This window comes from Tyto alba, unplaced genomic scaffold (genome assembly GCF_018691265.1).
Source record: "Tyto alba isolate M040663 unplaced genomic scaffold, T.alba_DEE_v4.0 Super-Scaffold_1000006, whole genome shotgun sequence".
Classification (NCBI taxonomy): Eukaryota; Metazoa; Chordata; class Aves; order Strigiformes; family Tytonidae; genus Tyto; species Tyto alba.
Genome location: NW_024881272.1, coordinates 19,639,073 through 19,666,933, shown reverse-complemented (window position 1 = coordinate 19,666,933; position 27,861 = coordinate 19,639,073). Strand labels below are relative to the sequence as shown.

The 27,861-nt window shown below is 37.5% G+C and overlaps 1 protein-coding gene across 4 annotated transcripts; it reads right to left on the bottom strand.

Moving 5' to 3' along the window:
- Positions 1-17: 17 nt before the first annotated feature.
- On the bottom strand, positions 18-26,365 carry LOC104357024 (SSX family member 2 interacting protein). 4 transcript variants are annotated; one of them, XM_042785856.1, is made up of 16 exons: positions 26,330-26,365; positions 19,906-19,946; positions 18,817-18,852; positions 18,082-18,215; positions 17,135-17,301; positions 16,686-16,886; positions 14,800-14,910; positions 13,409-13,544; positions 11,711-11,786; positions 11,464-11,635; positions 8,362-8,512; positions 6,727-6,863; positions 6,121-6,294; positions 3,759-3,870; positions 1,099-1,219; positions 18-895 (listed from the first exon to the last, which is right to left on the bottom strand). In XM_042785856.1, the coding sequence occupies exons 4-16, from the start codon at positions 18,122-18,124 to the stop codon at positions 814-816; spliced, it is 1,683 nt and encodes a 560-aa protein (XP_042641790.1). In that variant the 5' UTR covers positions 18,125-18,215; positions 18,817-18,852; positions 19,906-19,946; positions 26,330-26,365; the 3' UTR covers positions 18-813. The 4 variants fall into 4 exon arrangements, with proteins under 4 accessions (XP_042641790.1, XP_042641784.1, XP_042641802.1 ...); XM_042785850.1 differs by lacking the exon at positions 26,330-26,365 and adding an exon at positions 26,138-26,323; XM_042785868.1 differs by lacking the exon at positions 26,330-26,365 and adding an exon at positions 26,138-26,323 and having other exon boundaries at positions 3,819-3,870.
- Positions 26,366-27,861: the final 1,496 nt, after the last annotated feature.

Genomic DNA, 27,861 nt, shown 5'->3' with positions numbered 1-27,861 from the left:
AAAACAGAACCAGTTGCTTAGAATAGAATTACATGTTTATTGTTCACATTTGAAATAATTTGGTTCTCAACTGAACCACTGGAAGTCCTAACGCATCTGTAAACTGAGTATCACTATAAAACAATTTAAAATGCCATGTAAAATAATATTATGTATGCATGTGTTTCACTTCATGGTTTCTCAGCATAATCACTTTTTCTATTTACAAATATATAAAGATTTTCCACTTTAAGTCATCTGAAATATCAAAGAGGTATTTTCAAATCACACAATAAATATAGAACCTGTTTTGTTAAAAATCTACAGTATACTGTACATTCAAGTTGAGGCAAAAGAAGTTTTAATGCCAGTTACACTTGAAACGAATGTTTCCAATAATTAAACAATTTCTAAAAGTGCTATCTCTGCCTGTGATGAAAGGTAACATTAGGATCCAATATTTCATTACAGTTAAAGTTTCAGACCATCGTTTAATTCACAGAATCAGAGCTTCTGTTACTACAAAAATATCAAAGCTTTTCTATACTTTTCAATTGTCTTCTTTCAAGAGTCACAAGAGGCAAAAAGTGGTCTAAAAAATAAAAGCCATGTGCACACACATACACACACACGCCACAATTCAGATCACCACATAATCCTCTAGAAGAATGACCAAACTCACAGCATTCTGTATCACTTGAGAACGTAAGTTTACGAACAAATCTCTAACAAGAAACCCAGCAGGCAACCCTAGGAAGTCTTAAGCAGCTGTACTATGTGCAAGTTTCTACACAGCAGAGTGCCAACTCCAGAGTCTTCCCATGGCTTCGTGAATTATTCAGTTTCTTCTTTGTCACTTTCCACCCACTGATTTGGCTTCCTATCTCCGGCAGGTTTTTTTGATGCAGCACTGGAACTGGGAAAAAGAGACTGTTACAATGCAAATAAATTATGCTTTGGATAGAAACACAATACTGGTTTTATGATATGATGTTTAATATGTTTTGCTATATTATCAATCATAATCCTTAGATCTGGCTTTCTGTAACAACTTAGTCTCTGTTCTCTATGTAGAATTTAGCATTATAAAAATAATCACTGCAACATCATTTCCAATACCTGTTATGTGTAATATACTGAGATGTCTGGCAAGGTTCTGCTGAAACAGGACGACTCGACATACAGGAAGGTTTTCTTTGCTGAGATGTAGATTTCACTAACCGATTGTCTTGGTCAGAACCTACGAGACATATGTATCATCAGTTAAACTACAGTGCAACTGAAAACATTTGAAGGACTTGCTTCTTTATGTCTTCTGTTTTAAAAAAAACACACCAAACATCTTATGGCATGTCTATAATAACAAATCTTACTGTTACAGATATGCAGTAAAATTTTGTAAGTACACTTAATGCTACTGAATGAAGTTATCTTAAAATTATGATTCTAAATTTGAAAATGAAGCTCTTACATACACAACCACCACGGCAAGTAGTCATAATGAAATCAAGTTTAAAGCCACTCAGATGTAAGTTCCTCGCTTTACAATTGAAAAAGTTTTTTTACTCAAGTAAAAACTTCTCCAGCATGTATATACAATAATTAAAATCAACATGAGAACTTGCAAACTTGTCACAGTATAGAAAAAAAATTAAAGGCAATAAGTTAGATGCCTTAAGCATTTGTATGAACTTAACCATGGCCAAACTTGGGAGGGCCAAATCAATCCCTGCTAACTCCACCTCACATTTAGATTTCAGAGCTTTCATGTGAAGTGGAAAAAAAGAGAATGATTCTATATTTTACAGTATTCATTACAGCACGACAGAATTAAGAGCTTTGTGGACAAGTGTTGTGAAAAAGGAAAGTTTAACATTAAAATAATTCTAATAACAACCTGTGGAATATTAATCAAATAGACTATGATTCTCTGTGGCAGACATATTTTTGGTTTTATTACTATTATCTAGTAGCTTAAGGTTAGGATATGCAAGATTGAAGGATTTCATTCAGTAGAGAAAATATGGCATTAAATACATCCAGAAACACTAGAATTTGGAAAAAGGCAATTACAAATGAAAAGCTTTAGTGTACAATGAATGTTAAACAGATTTTAAGTTGCTCATAGATCACTAAATCCAGTCATTCTTTGTGGAACGTCGAGATGGACTCCGTGTGGGTGATAGAGCATCAATCTTTTTATTGGTCCAGGGTACATATATTTATACAGACAACGATAATTATTATGCTTACTAGTCACTAGCTGATTGGCTTAAGCTCTAAAAGTTGTGTTCGCACGGTCCACCTACTTGCAGTTAGCTAACAGCACAAGCTTCTCATAACACTAAGTTTCTCAGGCCACTATTTCTAATTCCTCTTAACTTGTTTTCGATACACAATGGTACCATAACACGAAGTTTCTCAGGCCAACGGTACCATAACACTAAGTTCCTCAGGCCTCTATTTCTAACTCCTCTTAACCTGTTTTCGATACAGAACAGTACACAAGGCTGAAGCATCCTTGAGATTCTTCATGTATCAGCAGCTGCGAGCAGCTGCAGGCAAACCCTAGTGAGGCCCAGCATCCGCCCCTAGAACAGGCTCTGATCATACAACTGCTCGGTGGGCTCATGACCCTTGTCTCTGAGCCATTCTCCAACAATTCTTCATAAGAAACAGCCAAACAATCTCAATTCTGTTCCTGAAAATAGAAGTTTTCCTACTGTGAAAGATCATTTCATTTCACACTTACAGAAGTACTACAGGAATTGCACTGCGAAAAAACAAGGAGAACCCAGAACACGAGGCAGGCTACTTTATCTAGCAAGAATACAAATTCAAGCTATCTTTACTTGCCAGGTGTTTCACACGCCTATCTTTAAATGTTGGCTGCCACAAGAATCTATTTAACAGATATTGTTGCTACTTTTTCCTCCTGTCTCTTTTTTTTCGGTCTTGCCCCACTCTCCCAGCCCTTAGAAAGTACTGAAAACTCAGTAGCAAAGACCAACACACTGTACATGCATATTCAGGCATGAGGGGATGGGAAATAAACTTAACAACTTGAAAAAAAAAAAAAACGTAGAAGAAAGGCAGTAAAAAATACTTTCAATAAAAACAATATTCCAAACTGTATGTCATATAGACATATTTTCATTATCTTTTCTGAAAAAATTCTTCCTTTATGAATATTTTAATCTTAAAATTCAACTGTTTATTGCTCAAATTTTTTTATCATCATCATTATGGTATTTTCACTACTTCTTTTTCCAAAGGATTCTTTTTATACTGTATATGTATTTATACACGTTTAATATTACCTTATCTCAAATAATTAATGCTGCTGTCTCCATATTATGATGCTCTTCATTTCCAAAATTTGTTTCTAATCTATACTGATGTCTATTGGTCATGACTTCTTCAACTGCCTTGCCAATTAATATGCTCACATTTAATTTAATTTAGTAATTCTAAAAGTTCCCTGTTCTTAAGAGCTGAGCTGTCAGGTAGTGGGCATTCACCAGATCACTTCACAAACATAAATTCATTACATAAGTAATTATCGGGGGGGGGGGGGGGGGGGGAAGTTATCACAATTACATTTTTAAAAGGAGATTCTGAACCATCAGTTACCCTGACAGGTAGAGGCAGAGACGAATGGTAAAATTTGTCTTGGGAAGTTTTTGAGTTTTAATAGTTTTGTTCATATTTGCATCTTCTAGTTAAAAGGGGGGAAAAAGAAACACATTACAAGAACATAATTTGAACCAAATACTTGCTTCCTAAGAAGGCACTTGGAGTTGTCACATTTTCAGAGTGCTTGTAATCAGTAGACATACTTAAGAACTGTTGCTTCAGCCATGCTCCTCTATCTTCTTCGAATGCCTTTCTCTAGGAAAAGAAATTACAGTTTACACTTATGACCACAGAAACAAGTTTAGTCCACACTGAATTGATGTTACTCTATCTAAGAAAGCAAAGGTTGTAACATGTCCATGTAATTAAGGAGAGACAGCAGTTTAACACATAATCAGTCATATGAGTAAGCTTTTGAATCCAACAAAGATTAGCTGAGGAGGTATTTATTTACAAACCAAGCCCCCTGGTTTGTTTCACAGAGGTCTGACTAATCCTTTCATTTTACTGTTCTCCACTCCAGTGACACAATCTCCTACCACTGCCTCCTATGCTCCCCCTCAGTGTAGCACTACCTCTTGGAGGTAGCCCTCATTTCTGGGCAGCTGCCAGTAAGGATTACTGCTTAAACCTCAACCCTGAGCCTTCTCATAAACAGATAAAAATGACATTGAAAATAGAACTGATTACTTCTGTTCAAAACTGGGGAAGAAAGAAAGGAAGTTGTTTCATTTTCCAATCATTGAGCACAGAAAAGGAAAATAATGGCTAAAAGAATCTCCAAAAGAGCTTGTTTAATTTCAGAGCCACTGGATATTTCATCTCCAAAACCCATCAGTGAAACAAGATGTACCCATTATATGAAATTATTTCTACTGCATCAGTAGAAAACAGAGCAAGCTGAACTCCACTGCAAACTTTCACAAACGCCTACAAAATTTACTGCATTGCTTCTCTTTTCATATTTAAGCATTTCAGCAAGAAGCATGGGTAGTTATGCTTATGCTGCAATGTAGTCCTAAACATCTCTGGGAAAACAATTACCATTTATTATCACTCAATACTTTTAAAGCTGAATGCAAGTCCAACGTGAAATTCACAGACTCATTAAAATACAAACAAAATTAAATACTTGAAGAATACATATCTATATGTAGTGGTTTGAGTCAATATCTGTCACCATGTTAAGTACTATTGTGCCCGTATCTCAAGTAAAATCCGAAGTATTTCATGTTCTTTACAATAAATTTTGCAGTATAATAATAATTAAAACAAAGAAAAAGCTGTCTTGAGCCAGACAAGTTGTCCATCTATCTCAGTATTCTGCCTCAAACAACAGCCACAAGAGATGCTATTTGAGATCACACGAACCTGGCCACTTTCTGCAGTGCATTCCCTCAGAGGTTCCCAGCCCCAAGAGACATTTGATTAGAAATGTTGGAACGCACTCCCTTGTTCTCCCCTTTAGGTATCCATCTGTGGACATGTTGCTCATGAGCTTAGGCAACTGCTTTTTGAGCCTGCTCTTATTGCTTGCCTTCACAATCTCCTGTGGCAGCAAAATCCAAAGTCAACTACTTGACATAAAACCGTACCTTTTTTGGATATGTTTTAGACAATTTCAAGCAGTTTATGAGTTCCCTCTAGTCCTAATCTTGAAAGATTTGATGAACGGTAGTACTGCTTTTGTCAGACCAACCGAATCCAGTTTTATAAGTTTTAAACACATCCTACTCCAACCTTCTCCTCTGTGTGTCAAAGCAAGCAGCTCTGCAAGCAGTAAACCTGAAGTCCATTTCTTTTTTCCTTCAATGGCTTTTTTTACCATCATCGTTTCATGACATCATCATTACCTCTTTTCCCTACTGAACATGTAAAGCCCCTTCATGTTCTTGGCCCTAACAAAGAACACACATGCTAGAGCTCATTTAGAGACACATCTACCCTCACTGCCTTCCAGCATGCATGCTTGCTGGCCAGCTTAACTATGGGAATAGAACACATGATAACCCTACTAAGGGAAAGGCAACAGTTACCTTGCGTTTCTGCAACAGTGACCGGTTTTCCAGTTTAGGAATTGAGTACCTTTGAGAATTCAACACTGCAGCCAAATCTGACTCAAATTTGCATAGGCCTTCCTTTCATAGGAAACTGAACTTAAGCAGAATAAAATAAATAAAGGATTTAATGAATAAATGGGCTGATTTTAGGAAGCAGTTAGATACTGTAAAAGCTGAAACAAAAACGGGCCATTCCAGTTGCAGTAACCACATTTCCAATACACACAAAAAACCTTGGGTTTTTTTTAAATGTCAACAGAATAATGTCCTATAATAACCAAAAAAATGTTTCATACAGTATGGGAATGATCTTTCTCTATAGATGTTAGCACACAGATACTGTTGGATGTCTGCACTTTAGTGTGTATCACAGTAAAACTACTTAACAAACATAACTCATCTTCCATAGGAGTTCCCTTCTAATATCTTTCCACCATTCTAATACCTCAAGTCCTAATCTAATAGCAGCTTCTGTAAAACTTCTTCTTTCCTTCTCAAAATTCTTTTTTTGTTCTTGAAATAGTCTCCATTCTTCCTGAAGACGCTCTCTTTCTTCCAACAAATAGCAGTCCTGTAACAACAGGGTGGTGTCATCGTCACATGGAGACATAAGCTGCTGCTGCAGATACAAAGCAACAAGAGACACAAACATTAATTTGGGAGTGACTGTTATGAGATGCAGTACTTACACAGATTCAGTTTTATCAGAAAAATGGTTGAAGTTTAATATGGAAACAATGTAGTAAGTATCAAGTTGGTGGCTGGTGTGGGCAGTTTCAGACAGCAAGCAAAATATCCCTGTTCAGGCATCTGAGCTCATCAGACTTCCTCACCTTTGTTAATCCAAAAAATTACTTCTACCAGGATCACAAACTCAAACTACTAACCAATCCACTAGCATACCTATATTCAGGCCAACCATTAAAGTATTTTATTTAAAAAGCATCATCAAAGAATGGAGAAAGGCTCACAGGTGAGAAAAGTGGCACATTAAAAAACAAAAAAGCTTAGAAACAGTTGAGAAAAAATAAGAAAAATTAAAGCCTACTACCTGTAAGAGCTGCTGCTGAGTTCTGATCATTTCTTTACATTGCTGAATCTCTAACTCCAGCTTTTCAGTTTCCAGCTCATGGTCTTCTCTCGAAATGACATCTTTTTCATTCAAAGTTCCTGAATGTACACGTGACACTAATGGGGAAAAAAAGCTACTTAAAAGCAAACCAAAAAAATCCCTCACGTCAGGGACTCAGCCACAGCAAAAGGTTTTAAACTCTATTTGTTTCATCCTGAAAGACAGATACACAGTGTATTCAAAAGCACTCCTATCAGAGACAAGAGACCCAGAATTGGTGTTACACATGTAATTATGTACAAAATCCAGTTCCGAAAAAAATGTCAGTGAACACAGAGCTGTTTCACATTCCCCAAAGTAAATCAAGCGTCTGCATCTCAGTAAGTGTCACACAAAAACCCCACTTGTTTCAGCAGTTTAGAAGAAAAATCAAGACAACTGAAGACTTTTTAACTCACATGCTGTTAGCCTATTATTCTGAGACCATTTTTGAAGGGCTTGTGTGTTCATAAAAATATGACAGTAACTATATTTATCACAGATATTAAAAGAAAGACTTTTCTTTCAAGTCCTGTGAAAGAGAAACGGAGATAAACATTGTGTGCATATTTTCATCCCACTAAGGGAATGAATTAGATAGGAATAAAATTTATTCTGTGTAATTACCTACTGCGTTATTTAATTTCATGCATAGCTACCACAGTGATTGCAATGAGCCAAGTTTTGATACCCAGATACCAGTGTTTGAACATTAATTGAATCCTAAAGGACTAGGTTATGGTCATCTCTATAAATCCAAGAATTAAAAAGGTGACTCCAATAAAACAGCAAATTCTTGAAACATTTTTCCTGATGCTTACAACTATTTTTTCAGTTAGTTACATCAAATCAAGTATTACTCAAAACAAGTATTCTTAAAATCCTTTATATGGTATTAAAATTCTCACAGACCATCTGCTCTTTTATTTGCAATTGCATGCATGACCTCCTCAGTCTTATTCTTGACTGCAAACATCACTGTGTTAGCAACAGCATTTGCTTGCATGGGAAAATAATACTAGGAAAGAATTTTATATATTTTTAGCCATCTTTTAATGCTGTTTAACAGCTGGAAATTAGAACAGTCCAGCACCATACCATCAGCCAGTTCACTTTAGAATGCCACAAGAAGCCTCAGAGGTATGGATATGGCAAGCCTAGACTCCTGAAAAGGATTTACATATTTTGCATCTAATTAGTTCAAATTGTTACGTCTGCATTATTTGAACATCTCTAAAAGCTGGGGAAAGGCAACAAACATTACTACAGGGTATGTACTTTCAAACGAAAAATAATTATTTCTTCAGAAAGCTGCTGTTTACCATGTCAAACTATAATTGTGTGCTTTCTCATGATAGCAGGCTTGGTATGCAATTGCTTCCGTAACTACCTGCAATTAAAACTCACATGGGAAAATGGCAATCACAAGCCCTTTCAGAAAGTCTACTAGGTCACAATTCCTTCCACTTGAGCTTCCCTTCAGTTTACAGTCAGTAAAATAAATCCTATGAGCATGATACCAAATGAAGTTATCAATAGCATTTTATATATACATGTAATACAGTTAAACATCACCTTGGTTATCCAGCTTTTCAACGTGATTTTTCAACATTCTCCATTGTTTTCTAATGCTGTTGGTAAGCTGCTCTCTCACAGTTTCACAAGACAGTTCCCACATATTCTCTTTATTTAACTCTCCAGTATCTTCCTCCAGGTCTGACAGTACCTGTTAGAAGCAGAAATAAGAAGCTGCAAACCACCCCACCATTCCAAATACGTGGGTTTGTTTATTTAAATATGTGTATGAATTTAAGTTACAGAAGAGAAGGAAACACCTTATATAGAGGAACATGTTTTCTATCCAGGGAAATCTGACTGTCAGGGAGTTCAGTTTCCTGACAGCATAATGCTGAAGAGACAGAAGCAACCTGCCAGTCCCCAGAACCCCACCACAGAGAGAGAGTATCAGCTAGGATGACTCAATCACTCACACACCTTCAAGCTAGAGAAGTTCAGACTGCTGAGTTCCACTGTCAAACAGTAGCTCTCCATCAGCTCAATATCCAGCATAAACAGGATTTAAGACAAAGACTTTCTCCTCTTGAGAATTAAGTAATTTGTGTCTGCCTTACTTTTCTCCCTTATAATAAAACCCCACAACACACTGAACGTAGAATGGAACTAGCACCTCCCTCTCCCACTTCCATTTTACACCACTGTTCAAACATCAAACCTGGATGCTATCTCAAAGAGCTAAGACATAAAAGTCTAAATGGCAGAGAGAAGACTAGCCCAGGACAACACAGTAAATTTAAGTTGAAAAGGTATAGCCATTTCAATACCTGGCATGAATACTCCACTCTTCTCAACCATCTAAATAATTCTATACAATCCCCTTTATCTACAAGTAGATAAGAAAAATTGGATGGGAAGGACAAAAACAAGAAGTTCAAAGGCATCAAAGTAATTAATTTACATATGCAGTAGGCACTGCCTTTCAAACCTAGATCACAGGATCACAGGAGATCTTAAGGAGCAAAACAACAGGTATAAAATAAAAAAGCAGGGTTTTGGTTTATGGCTTTTTGCTTGTATTTTTTTTTTTTTTGTGGGGTTTGTTTTTTTTTCTTGAGGGGTAAGGGGTTTGGGTTAGTTGGTTTAAGAGTTTTATGTCACTTCATAAAGAAACACCTTATTCATTTACTTATATTTATATATGCTACCACAATGAAAGCCCAGTCTGGAGTAATTCTCTGGATAGTACTGTGATAATATGACAGTCTGGCTGGTTTCACAGCTTCACATTGTGATGGGAAGCAAAGTGATAAATGATGTGACTACATCACTAGCTGCCACACTCCAAGGTGTATGTTTCCTTCTAAGAATCTATATGAATTAGCATATCTAAGTAGAAATGCAATGTTTGGGGTTTTTTTAATTCTGTAAGGTAGTCAATAAGAGTTCAGATTTCATAGCAAAATGTTGAGTCACAAACAAGCATGAACTATCAAATGCAATGTTTTAAATACAAATTTATTTTCAGACATTCACAAAGCAAACCAGTACTACTAGACAAAAAACTAATCCATGTAAAAGACACAGTGGGATAGACTAAGTCTTAAATACATCATTCATTTCTGCAAAACTGTAATTTTTGGCAACATTCTTCCTGTTTATATTAATTTGTCAAATGGAAAAAAAAATAAGCAGTGCCCCTAACATGACAAAAACTATCCCCAATTCTAGAGTAGCATGGAATTAAAGAAGGTATGAGAGAGATTAAATAGGAAAACAACAAACAAAAACTCACACCACCCTACAACTGTGCTCAGATAACTCCACTTGAGACTTGCATCTAGTAAGTACTTCTATTATTATTCTACTACTAGAAATTACTGTTGTCTAGTAAGTAGTTTTTCTGCTTAATTTGGTTAATTAGTACTATTACAAGATAACTAATCGGAAGTTTCAGTTCAGGCTTTTAATATTTTCATAGTAGTCTATGAATGCTACAACAGTTAACAAATACCTGTCTAATCACCCAAGAACGGTGAATTTCAGAGCACTGAGTCCCAGTTTTTCCTTGTTTCTTTCAATGTGCAAATTCATAAAGACCCCATTCCCACACCTGGATTTTCACCAGTGTACTCAAGCATTCCGGGGCTGGACAAATGTACCTGAGATAGCTCAGAAATAAAAGGAGTACAGCAACTCAGGCAGGTCAGAGGACCTTCTGAAATGACAACCACTAGATTCCTACAGTACACTCTGGAAGCCTCCATCTACACATATTCTTATGTACCAACATGTACTATTTACTGTAATAGGAAAAACTTCATAATTTGTTCTGTAGAATATCCATATTCTCTTTATATTCTATTACTAGTACACCATCAATCCTGAATGATTCCTAGAATCTAGCCTTTATGCATGTTTTCTGTATTTCAACTCTTTGTTATGCCCAGGGATACTCTTTCTCTTACTGCTAAGAGAAAGCTCAGATACCCTTCCTAGATTATTCCCTACTTCACTCTGACCTCAAAACAGAAGTGCAACTTCTAGCAAGGAATCACCAAAAGGAATAAACAAACACTCTGGTAAACAGTGATTGCGCAGTGTGCTATTCCATAATAAAGTATCCAGTGCAAACAAAGAAATACTTAAATCCTGGAAACAAACAAAAACCCACAAACCATTTTACTTTGAAATCAAACATTTTCCTTTAACATGTCAGCATCTCTGTAAAAGGAACTAACGACCACTCTAATCCATGTACTGTAGGAGTGCACCTTAATTACATTTCTTCCACCTTCATGATTCTGTGGGAAACCTGATTTCTTTGCATAAGCACTTTGAAAGCCAGTATAAAGATCTTACTATGCAAGGCACACAAAATCCAAAATGCACCATTTTATAGAATTACATACAGGTACCTACTGCATCTAAAATTCATTCAAATTATACTTTCAAGCTTTCCATTGACCAACTGTGAAGAACACACTGGATATTGTTCATAGAGTAGAACATTTAAACACAGATGGATTTCAAGCACAGCTGAGGATGTGCAATCCACCACAAGTTCCACAAGAAGTTTATTTCCCCCCCTCCATGATCAAATTAATTCTAGCACTATACCAAACTACCACACAGATTTAATTTTAACTGAAGAATACTTACTGGTTCATCTTCAGACCTTTCCTTAGGTTTCTGTTTCTGTGGTGGGAGAAGTAAAATAATCTCTTTCTTCATTTGCTGAAGAACTTTTTTCAGCTCAGCATTTTCCACTAAAAGCTGCTTTTGGCGTTGTTCGTAATCACTTAACAGAACTTTGTACATTTCTTCTTCATTTCTGGAAGAAGAAATCTTACAGTAACAACATAATAGCTATAATAAAAACATTAATTGAAGCATATTAGACAACTACCTGGCTTCTGTCTTATCAGTCCTCCATGCACCTCTCTTCCCATCAGCTCTACCAACATAATTTAGAACTTCCATAGCTACAAATGAAAAGGATATTTCAAAAGCATGAAACAACATGCAAATGTATAAATATTCAGGTGACATTGCATTTACCTTTTTACATGTATATGTAGTTATTGTCAAGAGGCCACATTACCCAACTATCCCACTCAATCTTCAGACCCATATGAAACGACATTGCCCTGCTTAACAAAGTAAGGGTAAGATAATCAAGGAAAGAAGATAATTTTCATGTTTGGAAACTCATGGAGAGACAAATTCTCATCCTGTCTTATATTTTTTTATGCATCCCTTAATGGCACCTTCATCCCTATTTCAGCCTTTATATGAACTCTAACCATTCCTCTGGCAACAACACCTGTTTTATCTCCAGCTTAGAGTAAGCAACTTCCTGACATTTTACAAGGTGCTCCTCAAAACAAAGAGACTTCTCTGTCCACATCTGAAGGAAAAAAAATCACTACAACAACAAAATTCCCCCAAATCCACATCACTACAGATTAGTAGTACAAGTTAACTTCTAGTTAGCTACCAAGGAAACAGTAACTAGATTTAAACCCCTGTTATTTTGACCTCACTGATACCTGAACTAGTAATAGCCAACTAGAGACAAGAACATGCCACAAGTAAGTTTTGGGTGAAGCTTCTAGAGATTACTGAGCTGACACCTAAAGACTTTCTGTAGCCAAAACAGGTGCTTCTGCTACAGGGTCCTAACCTGCTCTGGGTTCACCCACAAGCACTTTCAGAAAACTAAAGCAGCAGAAAACCAACTTCACAACAACACGAATAGTTTTCTTCTTTAGTGAGCTAAACCAGCTTACTAAAATATGCAACATGCACTGGAGTTGGCAAACAGCTGAGTATTTCAGTGGTGGCAGGAGGGATAGGAGTGGAAGAGTAGGACTTCCCTTCCACTGCAGAAAAATTACGTAAATACTCCGAGGTCAGTTATATGAACCAAAAGGTGCAGACATTTTTATCAGTTACATAACACTGATACCTATTTTCAGCAACACACCATGAAAAACTATACTTATGCTAAACAGCAGTGATGAGTACCTTAAACACAATTTTTGGGCAGCACAACATACAAGTACTCATATGATAAAGGAGACTTCTCCTCATTTTGGACAGCACTAGATGTTATGTCTATCTCATATTACTTCCTCTTTAAAATTTCTCATTGCTTATTGTTAACATAAGTAGACTGTAGTACCTCAAGGGGAAAAAAGCTCATGCAGTGCTCCTTCCCAATTGTAACTGGTAGGCATATTACAGTGTTTATGACACTATCTGAAGCCTTGTGATGGTAGCAGTAGCAAGAAAGTAGGAGAAACACATCTCTAGCTTCATAATTAATTCTAAGTAATTCTACAAAATTAGTTTTTTACTAGGAAAAGACCTCCATCTTGGTTTGTGCTTGGTAAACAAACTTATGGAACACAACACAAAGTTTATTAGCCTTACACAGTCAGCTGACATGAGATACTACATCTTTTATGTAAGATTTTAACATCTAAATTAAAATCTACAAGAGGAGGGCCATATTGACTTTAACGATATCCAAACCCAAATTTAAATATTTTTAACATACAGAATATGCTATTTTAATGTAGTAAAATTCAGGGCTACTTACCTATCTTCTTGTCCTTTTTGTTCATGACTAACTGATGCAAGCGTTCCTTTAATTTGTTATATTCTCTCTCTTTCCTCTTCATGTCATGATTGTACTGTGTAGCTCTACTTGAAATTATGTTCTGTAACTTCTGAACCTAAAAGCAACCCCACAAAAAACTGTATTTCTTCAACTAAAGCATAAGCACATACATTTCTTTAGAAAACCAAAACAAATACATGAAGTAAAATGATGCTTCTATTAAACTGTATTTCTGGTGAAAGGAAGTGACAAAAGGAATCAGGAGAACTCTGAACCCATGGATTCTGACCTCAGATTTATCCCTGTGAATTTAGTTTCTTTTCTGTAGAAACCAACACCATAAGCAACATATTAGAATATTATAGCTCCTGTGAAGTACAACCAAACTCATGTTCTGGCAATTCACATAACCTTCTTTAATACCTTTATTGAGCAGATAAATATTTTTTGTTTCAATAAGTAATATTCAGCATCTAGTTTAACTCTAAAGTATTCTTGTTAGGTTTACACTAAAAAAATAGTAATAAACTCTTCTTTTGGACAGCAGGCTGCTGGAAGACAGGCTATTCCATTTGGTCTACAAGAAACATCATAAAGCATATTCCTGTCCTGTACTATCGATATCTGGGAGGGTTTTCTGAATTATCAGTTTTAATTTTACAACCATACAGCACATTCAATAGTTTTAAGCAGGAACACTTTAGGTTGTTCACTATATATAAATAGCACTGTGATTTCTAACTGTATGAATGTTTATGAACACTGAGAACATTCACAGAAACTTAGGAGCCATATAAAGTAATGGGCTGGGGAGGGGAGGGGGAAGCAGGAAGAAGCACACTGGAAACAAATCCCAAACTGAACTGTGTCTTGGATTTCAAGGTGTTTTCTGATCTTGGTTCTTCCAAGACTCCCAAGTATAATGAGGCTGTGCTTTTGGGCTACGTTTCCCCCTACTTTCCTTCTTTTTGATCTTTTGCTCTCCCGTACAAAATAACTAAAAAAATCCCAAACAAACAAAAAAAACCCCAAAGAAAAGCTCCTATACACATCTGAGGATGTGGCTCAATCCTGTTGCCCCCTCCTACTTTTTGATATTTTTAAACACTCTAAAAGAAAGCTATGCTTGAAAGTATAGAAAGCCTCAGAAAACTGTACGTGTACATTTCTGCAGTACTCTCTACCATTATTCTGACTTGGACCTATCCCTTACAGAACCTATTTATCCATGTGCAACATGCCAATATCACTTTGGAGAAAGACATTTACCAACCAAACAGCATTCAAAATGAACAGTTACAAAACTCCTTGCAAAAAATCATATTATTGAGTATCTATGTAGTGACATGTTAATGTACAAGACAACTCACTTCATCCTTTTCATTTTTAAGTAACTGGTGCAAATTTCTGTTCTTGCTTTGCAGTTGTCTGTCTCTTTCCTGAAGTCCAACTATTTCCCTTTTAGATAATTCCAACTGTTCCTAGAAAAAGTGAAAAAGTGTCGATAGTTCAGTATCAGTAAGAGTTAATAGCAAAGGATTAAAAAAAAAAAAAAAGTAAAAAAAAAAAAAAAAAACAAAAAACACCCACACCAAACTGTCAAACCACCTCACATGAAGTTAGCCAGCCTATATATTTGATGTCTGATGTTTTGGGGATGATATTGCGTTCTCAATGACATGTTAAGTTAGTTCTATTTTCTGGAGCAAGAAGTATGATTCTCCACCTGCTCACAAGAAACAGAATTTTTTTAAAAATAACTTACAGATATTATCTTATACTGTTATTACTTTTTCATTAAGTCAGGGTTCCGTAAGCATATCTATAAGGTGGTAACGAGGCAGATACTAAGCAACATGTATGAATTTGGGACTACTGATACGCAGACTGTGACCATAACAAAGCAAATAGAACATTTCACATATACAGAGTAAGGCTAGACAGATGATTTCACAACAGATTATGCAAAACTAGCATTTTAGAAATCCTTTTCTACAAATACAAGACTCAAACAAACCTGAAGCTGCCAACTTAAATGACAGACCCAAATACTACATACAAGCTATTTTTTTTTTGTATGTGTACTGAGCTAAAAATGCGTAGAGATATTTAAGCAACAAGAACTTCTAAGCAAACCACACTAGAATACATGTAACAATAGTGGAATTCAAAAGGATTGCTGCATGGTAGCTAAAAGAAATTGCACAAGAAACCTTACAAACTAACAGATAAATTAAATGCCCTGGGATTGAAGTAGTACTAACAAGTTCCCCCCCATCTTTACCTTAAAGCCATTTGTCTAGGGGAAGCAATTGCAGCGTTCTGGAACCTAACACTTCATAGTGTTTGCATAAAAATGAGTGCAGTTCCACAAGATTTTTAATGTCACATTGAAATGCTTCTATATGGACGATCAGTCTCAGCAGAAGGACTACTATGATTTTGAGAATCTACAGCAGTATTCATCAAGGAGATAGTGCTAGCCAGCCTGAGTGAAAAGCAAGCCTCAAAGGCCCCGAAGCATGAATTGAAATATTTTTATTTTATTTTATTTTATTGACAGAATCAAGGGGAAGAAAACACTCTTCTGATATGACTGCACATACAAGTACCCATGAAGTAGCATAGGCTGTGAACTTCAAATACATCAGCTACTCTACAGTGACTGGCCTTGTGCATGTATCAATCCTGTGATAAAGCTTAGTAACTTCAGTTTTGACAACAGCTTCTGAGAAATTCTTAGAAAGACATTGTAGTCAGCTATCCAAGGAATCAAACAACAACGACAAAGAAAAAAAAAAACATAGAAAAAGCTACAGATACGGAGAATGGCTGATAACAACCCTGTGACACACTACAAATGCTACTTACACTTTTATTGGTTACAGTCATCTTGGGAATTTATTTTTTAGAGCTGGATATACCCTTTTAAGTGACACTGAATGATATGAACCAAAGTGTTTAAAATTTTCACCCACAGCATACATTAACAGTTCCAATCCAAACAGTCTTCCCACTTCCTTGATTAAAGAAGCCACAATTCTAAGTTTTCAGTTCTCTCATTAATTCATATTTTGTTAACTTTATGAAATTTTCCACTGCAAAAAAAAGACTTCCAAAAAACACCAAAAATGCAAGTAAAAGTACAATTCCAGATTAGCACTGAGGATAAAAAAAAAAGCACTCACTTAAGAATGTACAGTATCTCTTATATTTAAGTGCTGCATAATATTGGTAAAATGATCTTGTTTTCTACCTTTAATTTAGAATAGCAGTTCTGTAAGTGATCCATATCACTACCCAGTTTCAGATGCTGCATTTCTACTTCTTCCTGAGCTCGAAGGTTCTTGTGCTGCAGTACAAGTAATTCATTCATGCAATTTATGATAGATACTAAATTTAATTCTTGTCCTTTGGACTCCGCATAAATAGAAGGAAAACCCAGTGTTGTCAGTTCCTGGTAAAAGACAAGGGAGGTTGGAATAAATATCTGGATCAATCTCTCACAATTCTCCAAAAGAGAGAAACAATAGCGGATGAAATTCTGTGGGGGATGGGGGGGAAGGGCAGGGTGGGATCCTATTCCCCACCAATTTTGGCTTCTGAACACTGAGAAAGAAGCCTTCTTAATCCACTGAATTTTTACTAATACAATTGATTTAATGTCACCTTCACACAACCTCCAATAAACAAGATCTGGCTTACCCTATTGAGATAGGATATACTCTGTTCAATATTCTCTTCTGTGCAGAAGGCACTGAAAAAGCTGTGCATGCTTTTGGATGAAGGCAGTGGCAAGCGTAGCACTTGTGAGTTCATGCTCAGGGGAGATATCTTTTTTTCTGAGGTATATTGAAAAATATTTTTGCTATCTAAAAGTTAAAAACATTAAGAAACAAGTCACGGCTAATAGTTTTGGACACATCAGATACAAAAAAAAAAATATCAAATCCCTAACTACTCAAATTATTATTTACAGAAATTTACAAAGTCTAGAGCTTTGAATTTCATCTAGAATGACATATATTAAACAATTCAGTGAAAAGAGATAAATTTCCACTGAAGATTTAAATATGCAATAACATTTTAAGGTATTGTATCTTTCTAACTTTACTCCTCCACCAAGAAAAAAACCTGCCCAGCCCTTCTTCCTAATTGGCTTGCTACAAAATGCTTCTTAATTATTTTTCACACATGTGCAAAAGCTGTGCATTTAGTGAAAATTCATAAAGAATGTATGATATCCTTATTCAAATTAACCATATGCTGTAATTCATTCTTCCACTAGGTAGAAGCAGGCAAGAAAATATTTACTCCTTTAATAAATTTCTAATCAATTTATGAGGCAATAGAATTTAGAACAAGTAAAAAAACCTCTGAAAACGTGAGATATGCTGAAAGGTATGATTAAAAAAAAGTGTGACTGAAAAGTCTTAGAACCTTTATATATACATACAAAAGGACATTATTTTACAGCAGCATTTCTGTAAGGACTCAATCCAAAATAAAGCACTATATGTGCTATGCATTATTTAACATTCTGCTTAACTAGTCAAGTATGTCATGCATGAAACTCCCATCTTTCTATCAGTGATATTATGGCTGCTACAGAAAGTTAGCAAATCCACTATATTACAAATATGCCAGTTTACCTGATGACAGCACTGGCACAGTAACAGTCTTCCAATCTCCCATAGCAACAAAGACAGGCAGGGTACCTGAGCAACTGGTTTAGCAGTGAAGTATTTAGTACAATTGCTGGCAATGTGCATTACATAGGCATCTCCTAAAATAGCAAGTGTTTTAGATTAACAATGGCAGCTAATACAGCTAGAAGATTAAAGAAGGCATAGGAGAGTGACTATTGGACTTGAGCCACATGAAATTTTTCTACTTCTTTACACAGTATTTAGAACATTCTAAACACAGCAAATAGACTGTAAAAATAATGAATCTATCTGCATTTAGTTAGCCTTAAACTAAACTAAGTCTTGTAAATCATTAACTAAAGCTAAAATGCCATGCACACATGAAAATAATAAAGACACTGTAGATTATCTCAGTTGTTTCTGTTGATATACAGCAGAGAAAACACAACAAGCCAAATATTGAATAATTTCCTGCCATATAACCAGGAAGCAATTTTATTACAATAAACTTATGTGAAGTTTTAACATAAATCTGAGTAGGATAATTACTTAAAGAGGATAATAAAGACTCTAGAGAAGGTATATTGGCAGAGAGTGGGCTAAGGAACTTCTAATAAATATTTGGCCATTTAAATTTAACTTAACCTATAGATTTATTTATATTGCCTTTCCCTGGCAAGTTGCTTGCTGCTTTGCCGAATCTCTAAAATTGTTGAAGAAAAATAAGAGAAGCCTTACCCCATTGGCACAGCCACTCAGTACAGCACTGGCCCTCTGGAAAACAAAGGGAAGTCACACACTCGTAAGAACAAACCGTTTGTCCCCTCACCCCACCTCCACTGCCCAGTAAGAAGGCACATAACAGCACTAGAGTTGCCACACTGCTGGAAACTTAAAATCTGGCTTGGATGCTTAAGATTCGGACAGTGCAGCCCATCAGCTGTTATGTGAACAATGATAGTTCAGGGACATAAACTTTCCACCTGACAGGAAAGAAGGCCCCCTTTTTTCAATCAACACTTTGGAACAATATCTCAAGTTGGTTTTAGATGGACTCAGGAGACTTTAAGAGCACAGGGATGTTTTCCCCTAACCCCCCACTCCTGTTCCAATAAACACACTCTAGATAAGCGGCTTCTAAATTTCTGACACCAAAACATCATATTTTTATCACTATGGAAAAGCCATAGTTTGGGGGGAAAAAAGAAGGGAAGGGGAGAGAGTGGGACGGGAGGAGAAGGTGTGTTCTCTTATCCATTAAGGTCTCTTGAGAACAGAGACAGTAAGAGTCCTTCCTTATCAACATTTCAAAGCAAAGAACACAGTGACCAAAGTAACACCACATTTTTGAGATCTCATGCTGGTGCACAGTCATGTTACAGAATGCTTCAGCACTAGAAAATAAAATATCCAGCTGGATAAATATTTCTCTAGGTTCATAAATTTACTTGGAAAAAAGGTAAACAGTTATTCCCCAGATGAGTTGAAATCTTGCAGGAACCACAACACTGCGTATCAGAAAGTACATGTAATGCAGCAAGAAAAACACAGTCCATGCAACATTCTAGTGGCTGTTATTGTTTAAGAAATTAGCTTTTCTGCTTTCTCACTGCTTATATTCATTTATGCATATTTTTTCAGGGTTTTTCCCCCTGTAAAACCAAGATGTCCTGAAATGAATGAAGGTTCTGATTCTAAATACAAGAAGTGACTTCATAGCAGAAATCTGCAAGGTAATCTTTCTTTCTTTTCACTCATCCAAAACAAATGTGCTTTTAAAACTGGAATTCAAAGTCAAAGTAAAGATTAAGAGGACACACTTCTTACATGTTAGCTTCGTATCTGTTGGATCCATCAGACAGAGAAACCTGCAAATGTAAGACACAAAGAAGTCAAATTAAGCTACAAAAATATTCTCATTGCTGGTATCGCAATCCTGCATTCTAATAAAGTATTTCAAAAAACTGTTAACAAACTCAAGACACAAAAATTCCATTAAGGACTGTTGGAAAATCCACAAAAGTACTACTCACATTTCAGATATGCCATTACTTTCAGACTGGCTTTTATTCTTTAAGAGGCTGCATACCCATTAAAGAGATCTTATCATCCAAATCCCCTCAACACACAGTATTACCAACCCACAGGTCTCTCTACACTGACAATACTGTTCTAACACAGCATCTATCACCCCAAACGATGTTTGACTGGGAGCAGAAACAGGACTAAACCAGGTGTGGGAATGCAACGATTCTCCGAATTTGAGCCCTGCAAGCCACATGCAGATTCATTCAGTGTGCATGCTTTATCAAGACTACCCTCTAATGACACACTGTTTCAAGGTACACCAGCAAGAGAACACAAAGAAAACTAACGCACAGACTCAGAAGAATGTCTAGTGAAGACAGAGAAATCAACTGCACATTATTTAATACATCAGATTAAAAGCCACCCTCAGCAATGTCAAGATTTGGAAAGCGCCAAACTCAAAAACTTCCTTTCACTGTTAATCCACTACCTCAAAATAACTTAAATTGTTATGTGTTATCAAACAAGTGCAGTAGCTTTGAAGCAGTAATCAGAGTGGTCAGCATTTTGTATTTGAATCATCTTTTACTGTGTCAGCTGCAAAAGGGAATGCTACAAGCCTTTAGTCCCATGCTAAGATCATCTCTTCAGTTCCACGTGGCTTCTACTGCCAGTTCAGGACCTTAGCCATGACTTTGAAAGCTATCTAGTGATTAAGGTCCATCTGATACATTTCCTTTCCAGTTTAGGCAGTTCCTCTGGAGCAACACAGCTCAAAATAGCCCCACTGAAGTATGCAAGAGTTAAAGATGAGCAATCCTGAGGAAGACAGTGTGGATGCAAAATTAATTTCGATACCCTGTATTCAGAAGGGACTCTTCACCTTTAGTAAACTACAACACTCTCTTTAACCACCATAATATAACCATATTCACATAGAGGAGGAAAATGTGTAACTCTGAAGCAGTATTTTGTGTAATTATGGAAGAATAATAAAATATGTAAGATTGAAAAGTACTTTAGGAATCTCCCTAGGCTATCCCAGTTAACAAAAAAAAAAAAAAAAAAATAGTAGTAAGAAGGTTTTGAGGGATTTTGGTTTTCTTTCTCCCCTCCCCTTCAAATCCTGTTTGGGAAAACTTGCAATAGAAAGTAAAAAACGAATTTTGCTGCTTCCCAGCATCTCATGCTAATGTAAAAAATCTGACTGACTGGGGATGGGAGAGAAAAAAACCCCACTGGACAGCCAAAACTGCTGTAACTACATGATTTTCCTTCTCTGCCCATTCTCTGTACACAGAGATTTGTTGCAGTTACTTCATCAACAGGTTCGACGACTTGTCAAAATCCCAAGCAAGAAATTCCTGGAGTGGACAAGACATAGGTAGATTGTCAAAAAATGAGCCTCTGGGACTCAGTTTCAAATGCATGAACATAATGGCACAGCCATCTCACTGCAAATAGAAATCTAAAAACCAACCAAACAAAAAACTCACACACATGTCCCCAAAATACTTACACTAAAATCACAGAAAGATTGATTAATACCAAGCGAGCAGTCAAACCAATGCATGTAAGTGCTCACCAGAACAAGTGAACTACAAAAAAAAAAAAAAAAATCCAAAGAACTTAAAAAAAGCTGTCATGTTAATAACATACCAGAATTTGATTCTTAGAAAGGCATCCAGGGTATTTTTTGACAAAAATCTACAGAAATAGTTCCACAGACTCATACATGGTTCACTTGACAAATACATCTTTCTTTTCAAGAACAGGTTTAACCTAAACTTCAAAACCAGTACATTTCAAACCCAGAGAGCTGAAAGGAACTGTTCTTAAAATTACTGCTTTGTGTTTTGGGGAACAGGGGAGAGATTGACAATGAATATGCCAAGACTCAAGATAGAAATCTGATTAAGATCAAGTTCAGACCATAACATGGCTCAAAGATTATGAGCAGTAAGAAGCAGGATTATAAACTTTACATAATGGAGCATACTTAGAATGTCTTAGTATCATGCTTAAACTTGTAAGGGAGCAGGCATAACCACGTTTGTAAAACTCATTCAGACAATCAGAAGAGAATCACTTGTCATAGCACTGTGCTGTGATCATATTACACCATCTGGTCATCTCTAACCTGACACAAATGGGAAATGAAATATCTAGTAACCCAGAAAACTTTTTCCCATCACCAAGGTACAGAGGATATGGAAAGGCAATTTTTGGAGAGGTGGTTTCTACCTGCTCCCAATATCGCAAGGTCTTAGAAAAAAGTTTTAAAAGACAGGAAATTGTCAAACAAACATTCATTCTCTATATATTTCAAATACTACTAGAAGTTGTTGGCATGTATGTTTCAACTTGTAAAATTGGGACAGGCATGGTTAGCCTTTACCTAAAAGGACAATATGATTCCTTCTACTAAAATTATATCCTGAGCTGTGAATCTACTTAAAGCTTTTACTTTTGTCTAGTAATCCACAGATGCCACACAGACGGCTTTTACCCAGATAGACACAAAGACACATCAGTCTATGTGAATTTACAGTACACTCCAGTCATGATATTGTAGGTTTACAAATACATCCCTAATAATGTCATAAGACATATACTTGTTTTAATTCATGTAATCACCATGAAAGTCCATGCATTTCCTCCCTAGTTTTGATACTTACTCTCTTTCTACAGTTGTCTTAACACAATTTACAATTAGCACTAAAATATGCATAGAATATCCAGTGATAGCTGTATAGTTGAAAGAATTCAATCCTCTTAAAATCTATTAAAGTTTTAGTGACCTTTATTTAATATTGTGATTTTAATGATGGGTCTTGCAATCAAAGCAGAACCCAGATCTTTCCTCACACATTTACAAGATTGTGGAAATTTAATCATTCTATTAACTGCAAAATTGGGGTGGGGGAACCCCTCCACTTAAAGTTCTCATACAATGTGGATAGTAATGTAAAATTTCCAGCTAAACTTCTCCGTATTGTCAAAAGTAATGTGAAAAGGCAAGTCAAACCACCCAGCCTGAGGGTATTAAGACTCCACTTCATTCGGAGCATATCATACTCAGAAAATCCCAACTACGTTTCTCCAGTCCATTTTACTTAAAAAAAAAAAAAAAAAAATCAATAGCTTAAGAAAATAAAATTTGATCTTCTGAACATGTATATCAATGACTGTTCTGTCATAGCCTTTGCCTCATTCAGGTTACACGAGGAATATAATCTGATCTACTACCTCAAGATTCAACTCTACCTTTTACATACACAGATGACTGAAATTCTGTTAATGCAATCACCGAACAAATTGAATCACAGGGAAATGTTTCATCTGGCTCCCAAATTCCTACCCTATTTTGAACTAACACTATAAATCTTCACATTTTCTATTACTAAACAATGGCACTATTTTTGTTAATGTTCAAAATTTTATTCCTCTGTTTGCATTCACAGACCACTTACTACATGTAGGTGGAGCAGAACATTCTGCTGCCAAACCTCTCCATGTCACAGATACCCAAGGGGAAGACCTTAGGAACTGTCTTCTGCAGTTCCTCCTTTTCCTGAAATCAGTTTTAGCCAAACTTTATAGCTTGAATGTCTCTGCAAGTAGATGACTTTTTAAAAGAAAGGAAAACAAAGCAAAACACAAATAACAAAACAAACCACAAGCTTACTAGTTCCTAAAGTTGGTAATATTTACTGGGCAGAACCAGTACTAGTACTCCAGATCTCAGAAATTAAGCAACTCACAAGTAGCATATAACCTGTAAGTTAAATCAGGTATTAAATGGAAGATGGTAACTGTAACTAATTTCTTTAAAGATTGCCAAGGAATTCAAGGAATAGTTCTCATGTAAACTCTAGGTTTCTACTGATCAAAACAGAAGTGTCATAGAACAGACTTGGAAACTGCAAAAAAATAGGACTGGTAAAATGTCAGCATACCTTCTGTGGAAGGAAGAAACACTAACAAGTCTGCCACAGTGCTCCAGAAGGAGGAATGAGCCAACATACCTGGGCAAGACAGCATAATTGGATTTCCAAAAAGCTTTTCACAATGTTTCCTACCAAATGCTCTTAATTTAAGATGTCACGGGATTTATTAATGACCAGTTATAAATGGAGAATGGCAAAGTATAAGTTCAAGAAAGGTGAGGAGGGATATGAAAATATATCTTATGGAAGTCACAAAGACACAAAAATTAGAGTCCCAAAGGAGTCTGGTGCAGGCATCTCTGTTCATCAGTAAATTTTAAAAGGTGATGAGCAGGTAAGTGAGAAAGCTCATGTACTATGCAGTTATTCAGAAAAATAACCACCCAAACCTAATGTGAAGAACTGCAGAAGGCTGTCCTCATACTAAGCAAGTGGATGATAAAAATCAGCAGCTGAAATTTCATGTTCATAAACGCAAACTAACACAATGAAAAAGACAACTCTGCTATGTACTTAAACCAACGGCCTGTAGTTAGGTATTACCATGCAGGAAAAAAATACCAGGGTCACTAGGATTAGCCCTCTAGAAATAACAGCTAACAGGCAGTTAACAGAACATTTGAGATGACAGAAAAGAGATCATCATAATAGCTTTGAACACTAAGCTTCCCCAGCCTAAATATCACACACAGGTACAGCCTTCCCTGTACAAAAGACAGAACAGACCTGAAAATTGTGCAAGAAGGTCAACCAACGCTTTCATACAAGAAACTAATAAACTACAACTTTCCAGCTAGAAGAAGAAGCAACTAGAGAAACAGAACAAACATTCAGAAAATAATTATTCATTGCTGCTTTTAACACAACAGTTATGCAGAATGAAATGAAAAATTCAGTGCAAAATTTGGAAAATAAGAACGTTTTTTCCATATAAAACAGTTAAGTTGTGGACTCAAATCACCATGAGGTGCTGTGAATGCTAATTATATAGGCTGGCTCCAATTCATTGTAGAACATCCATCAGCACGTATTAAATTAAAAAGAGATACAACCTCTGCTCAGAATTCCTTCAGCTCCAGTCTGCAGTATACTGGGAAGATATATGGATAAAAGCATCACTGTACAACCAACCTATATTTATGATCATTTCCTTAGCATCTGCTGCCAGACACTTTGAGAGATAAAATACTGATGCCAATGAGCCTGGGATTACCCTCAGCTATGCTCTCTCCAGTCCAAATGATAACTGATATTAGCACCAAATCTTTCCCCCCTGCAAAGAAACAGAGAGAATATCTTCCTCTCCTGAATACTTATAATCTGAAATCTCCATCATTGGTATCAAATAATTTCTCTAGGTCTCCTTTTCAAATTCACTATTAAAATTTACCCAATACATTCCCATTTTACATTGCACGACTCCTATTTTAGGTCATTACCCTGAAATTCCTATCATACCTTTGTAGCATATGGAGCCCCATGTAACTATTTCCTTGACAGCACAGAAAGCAGTAGAGTGTTCTACATAAATAGGGATGAAGTGATACTACAAACTGATCTCGAGTTATGATTTGGTCATCAAATTGAAAAGGGATTTGATGCAAATAAAGAAAAAATTATTTTTTAAACAAAATAATGGGGAAAAAAAAAAAAAAAAAGGCCAAAATCCGTTATGGAACCTCCACTCTTGCATCACGTGAAACCACCACGTAAACGCGAGCAGTCACAAATTCACTGAGTCGGTATACAGCCTTACGGCTCTCACTTCTTCAAGCATCCGCCGTTTGTAGCTTCACGGAGAGCAACAAACCGCCGGGCCTCCCGGCGCGGGGCTCAGCCGGCAGAGCCCGGCCGCCACCCGCACTCGCCCGCGTCCCTACGGCTCAGCCGGAGCCGGACAAGAAGCAGCACACGTCAAGACCCACAACACGGCGGCGGCCAGAGCGGCTCCCCCCGCACGCAGCCCTACCCCGGCCCGGGGCTAGCCCACACCGCGGAAACGCCGGTCCCCTCGGCCGCCCCACGCCGGGCTCCCTCCCGCACGCGTGGCGGGCGGGCAGAGCCCCGCGCAGCCCCGGTACCTCAGCGCTGCGGCGGTGGCTCCCTCACCGGCCCCTCCCCCGCGCGTGCCTCGCCAACGGCCGCAGGGCGCCCGTTACCCGCCGCGCCTCACGGGCGGGACGCAGCCCCCGCGAAACCTTCCTCCCGAGCCGCCGGTGAGGAGGCGGCGGAGGAGGAGGAGGAGCCCCGCGCACCCATCCGCGTAGCACCACCTGCTGCAGCTGCTGCTGTCGCGGCGGGAGACGACGACGGAGGAGGAGGAGCCGCTCCCCGCCCCGCAGCTACCGGCGCCACCGCTCAGGCCCCTGGCCGGGCCCCGCGGGGTTAACCCCCGCCCCAGCGCCGCTCCCATTGGCCGAGCAGTTGCTAGGAGACCTTCAACACGGGCCTGCGCCGCCTCCCCGGCGGGCGGCGGCCGAGCAGGTGCCGGGGGGCCGGCGCAGAGCCGGCGGTGAGGCGGTGCGCGGCCCGGGAAAGCCAGCTGCGCGGTTGGCACCTGTTAACCGGGGCGGGGAGGGGCGCAGGTCCCGCTGCCGCGGCAGCCGTGAGGGAAAGAGGAGGCAGAGGACTGTTAGTTTGGCTGCGAGAAGTCCCCGTGGGGCCCGAGCCCTCCGCTGCCCGCACCGGAGCGCTGCAAGTGAGCGGAGTTATGTCTCCTTACCTAATGCTCGGCCCAGAACGCTATCGCCTTTCACAGAGGACAGAGTGGTCACAAGTTTTGAAAAAATCTGCCATTAAATACTAGCGCTTACATTTGACTATATGTTGCTGCTTTTTTTCTCTCCCCGCAGGAAATTTCAGTGGCTGTACACAAAAGCGTGAGAAGTCCATCCCTGTGTAATGCTGTTACTTAGCTAGTCTAAAATCACATTTCTGTAGAAGACACTTGAAAGAAGACAGTTTTGTAGTTGATCTTAAGAGTTGTCTGACTGCTGTCTGAAACAAAGATATTGCTGATTTGAGGAATTAGCTTCCACTGGGAATTCCTGGCACTCGCCAAGAGCAAGTTGTGCCCAGGCATCACAAAAATGCCTCCCTGTGGGAGACCTCACATATCTGACAGCCCTCTCTGTGGCTGGGAGCGGTGGCGGAGTAGCACCAAGACACCCACTATGGCATGTGTCTTAGTGCCTAGAGAACATCAGTGAAATTTTCTAGCATTACCTCATTAAATATGTGAGGCTTTTAATAAAATTAACCAATAGAACTCAGCAAAATTAATTGAGTAATCATCATCCATAGCATTTGATTACTTTCACTATTAGAATTTGCAAGACTGCAGCCTTCACTGACTCAGTGACATCCTCATTGATTTTTCTTGATACCTACCACGTTCATACCCAAGTACATCAGATTCTGTAATCATTCATATGTATATCTGCAATATTTAATTCTCAGTCCTGCATGTTGTTTTAAGTTTGTTGACATCTCACATCTCTTTATATTTTGGTACAGAAGAGGTCAGGTTTTATGTTGCCTTTCATAATTTGAAATTTCCATCCTAATTTATGTCCAGGTTAAAAAACCCAATAATTTTCAATAATATCAACTTTGTTCTGTTTTTTTTTTTTTTTTCTTTCTTTTAAGATGAGATCACCAGAACAGGTTCCACTGAGTAAAATAGCATTTTTAATACAGTAAACATTTTAATTTCTAGTGACTAATGAGTCTTTAAAGAACATTCAGCTCCATTCTCTGAAAACTTACCTTTATTGGTACAATGTTCTCTTTACATTAGCTTTGA

Excerpts from the sequence above, each read along its gene's own strand:
- LOC104357024 (XM_042785856.1), bottom strand. The coding sequence starts at position 18,124 with ATGGGAGATTGGAAGACTGTTACTGTGCCAGTGCTGTCATCAG. Across the intron at positions 17,302-18,081 it reads TGTGCCAGTGCTGTCATCAG|ATAGCAAAAATATTTTTCAA; the intron begins GTAAACTGGCAT and ends TTTAACTTTTAG. Across the intron at positions 3,871-6,120 it reads CTATTAGATTAGGACTTGAG|AGAAAGGCATTCGAAGAAGA; the intron begins GTATTAGAATGG and ends TTCTTTTCCTAG.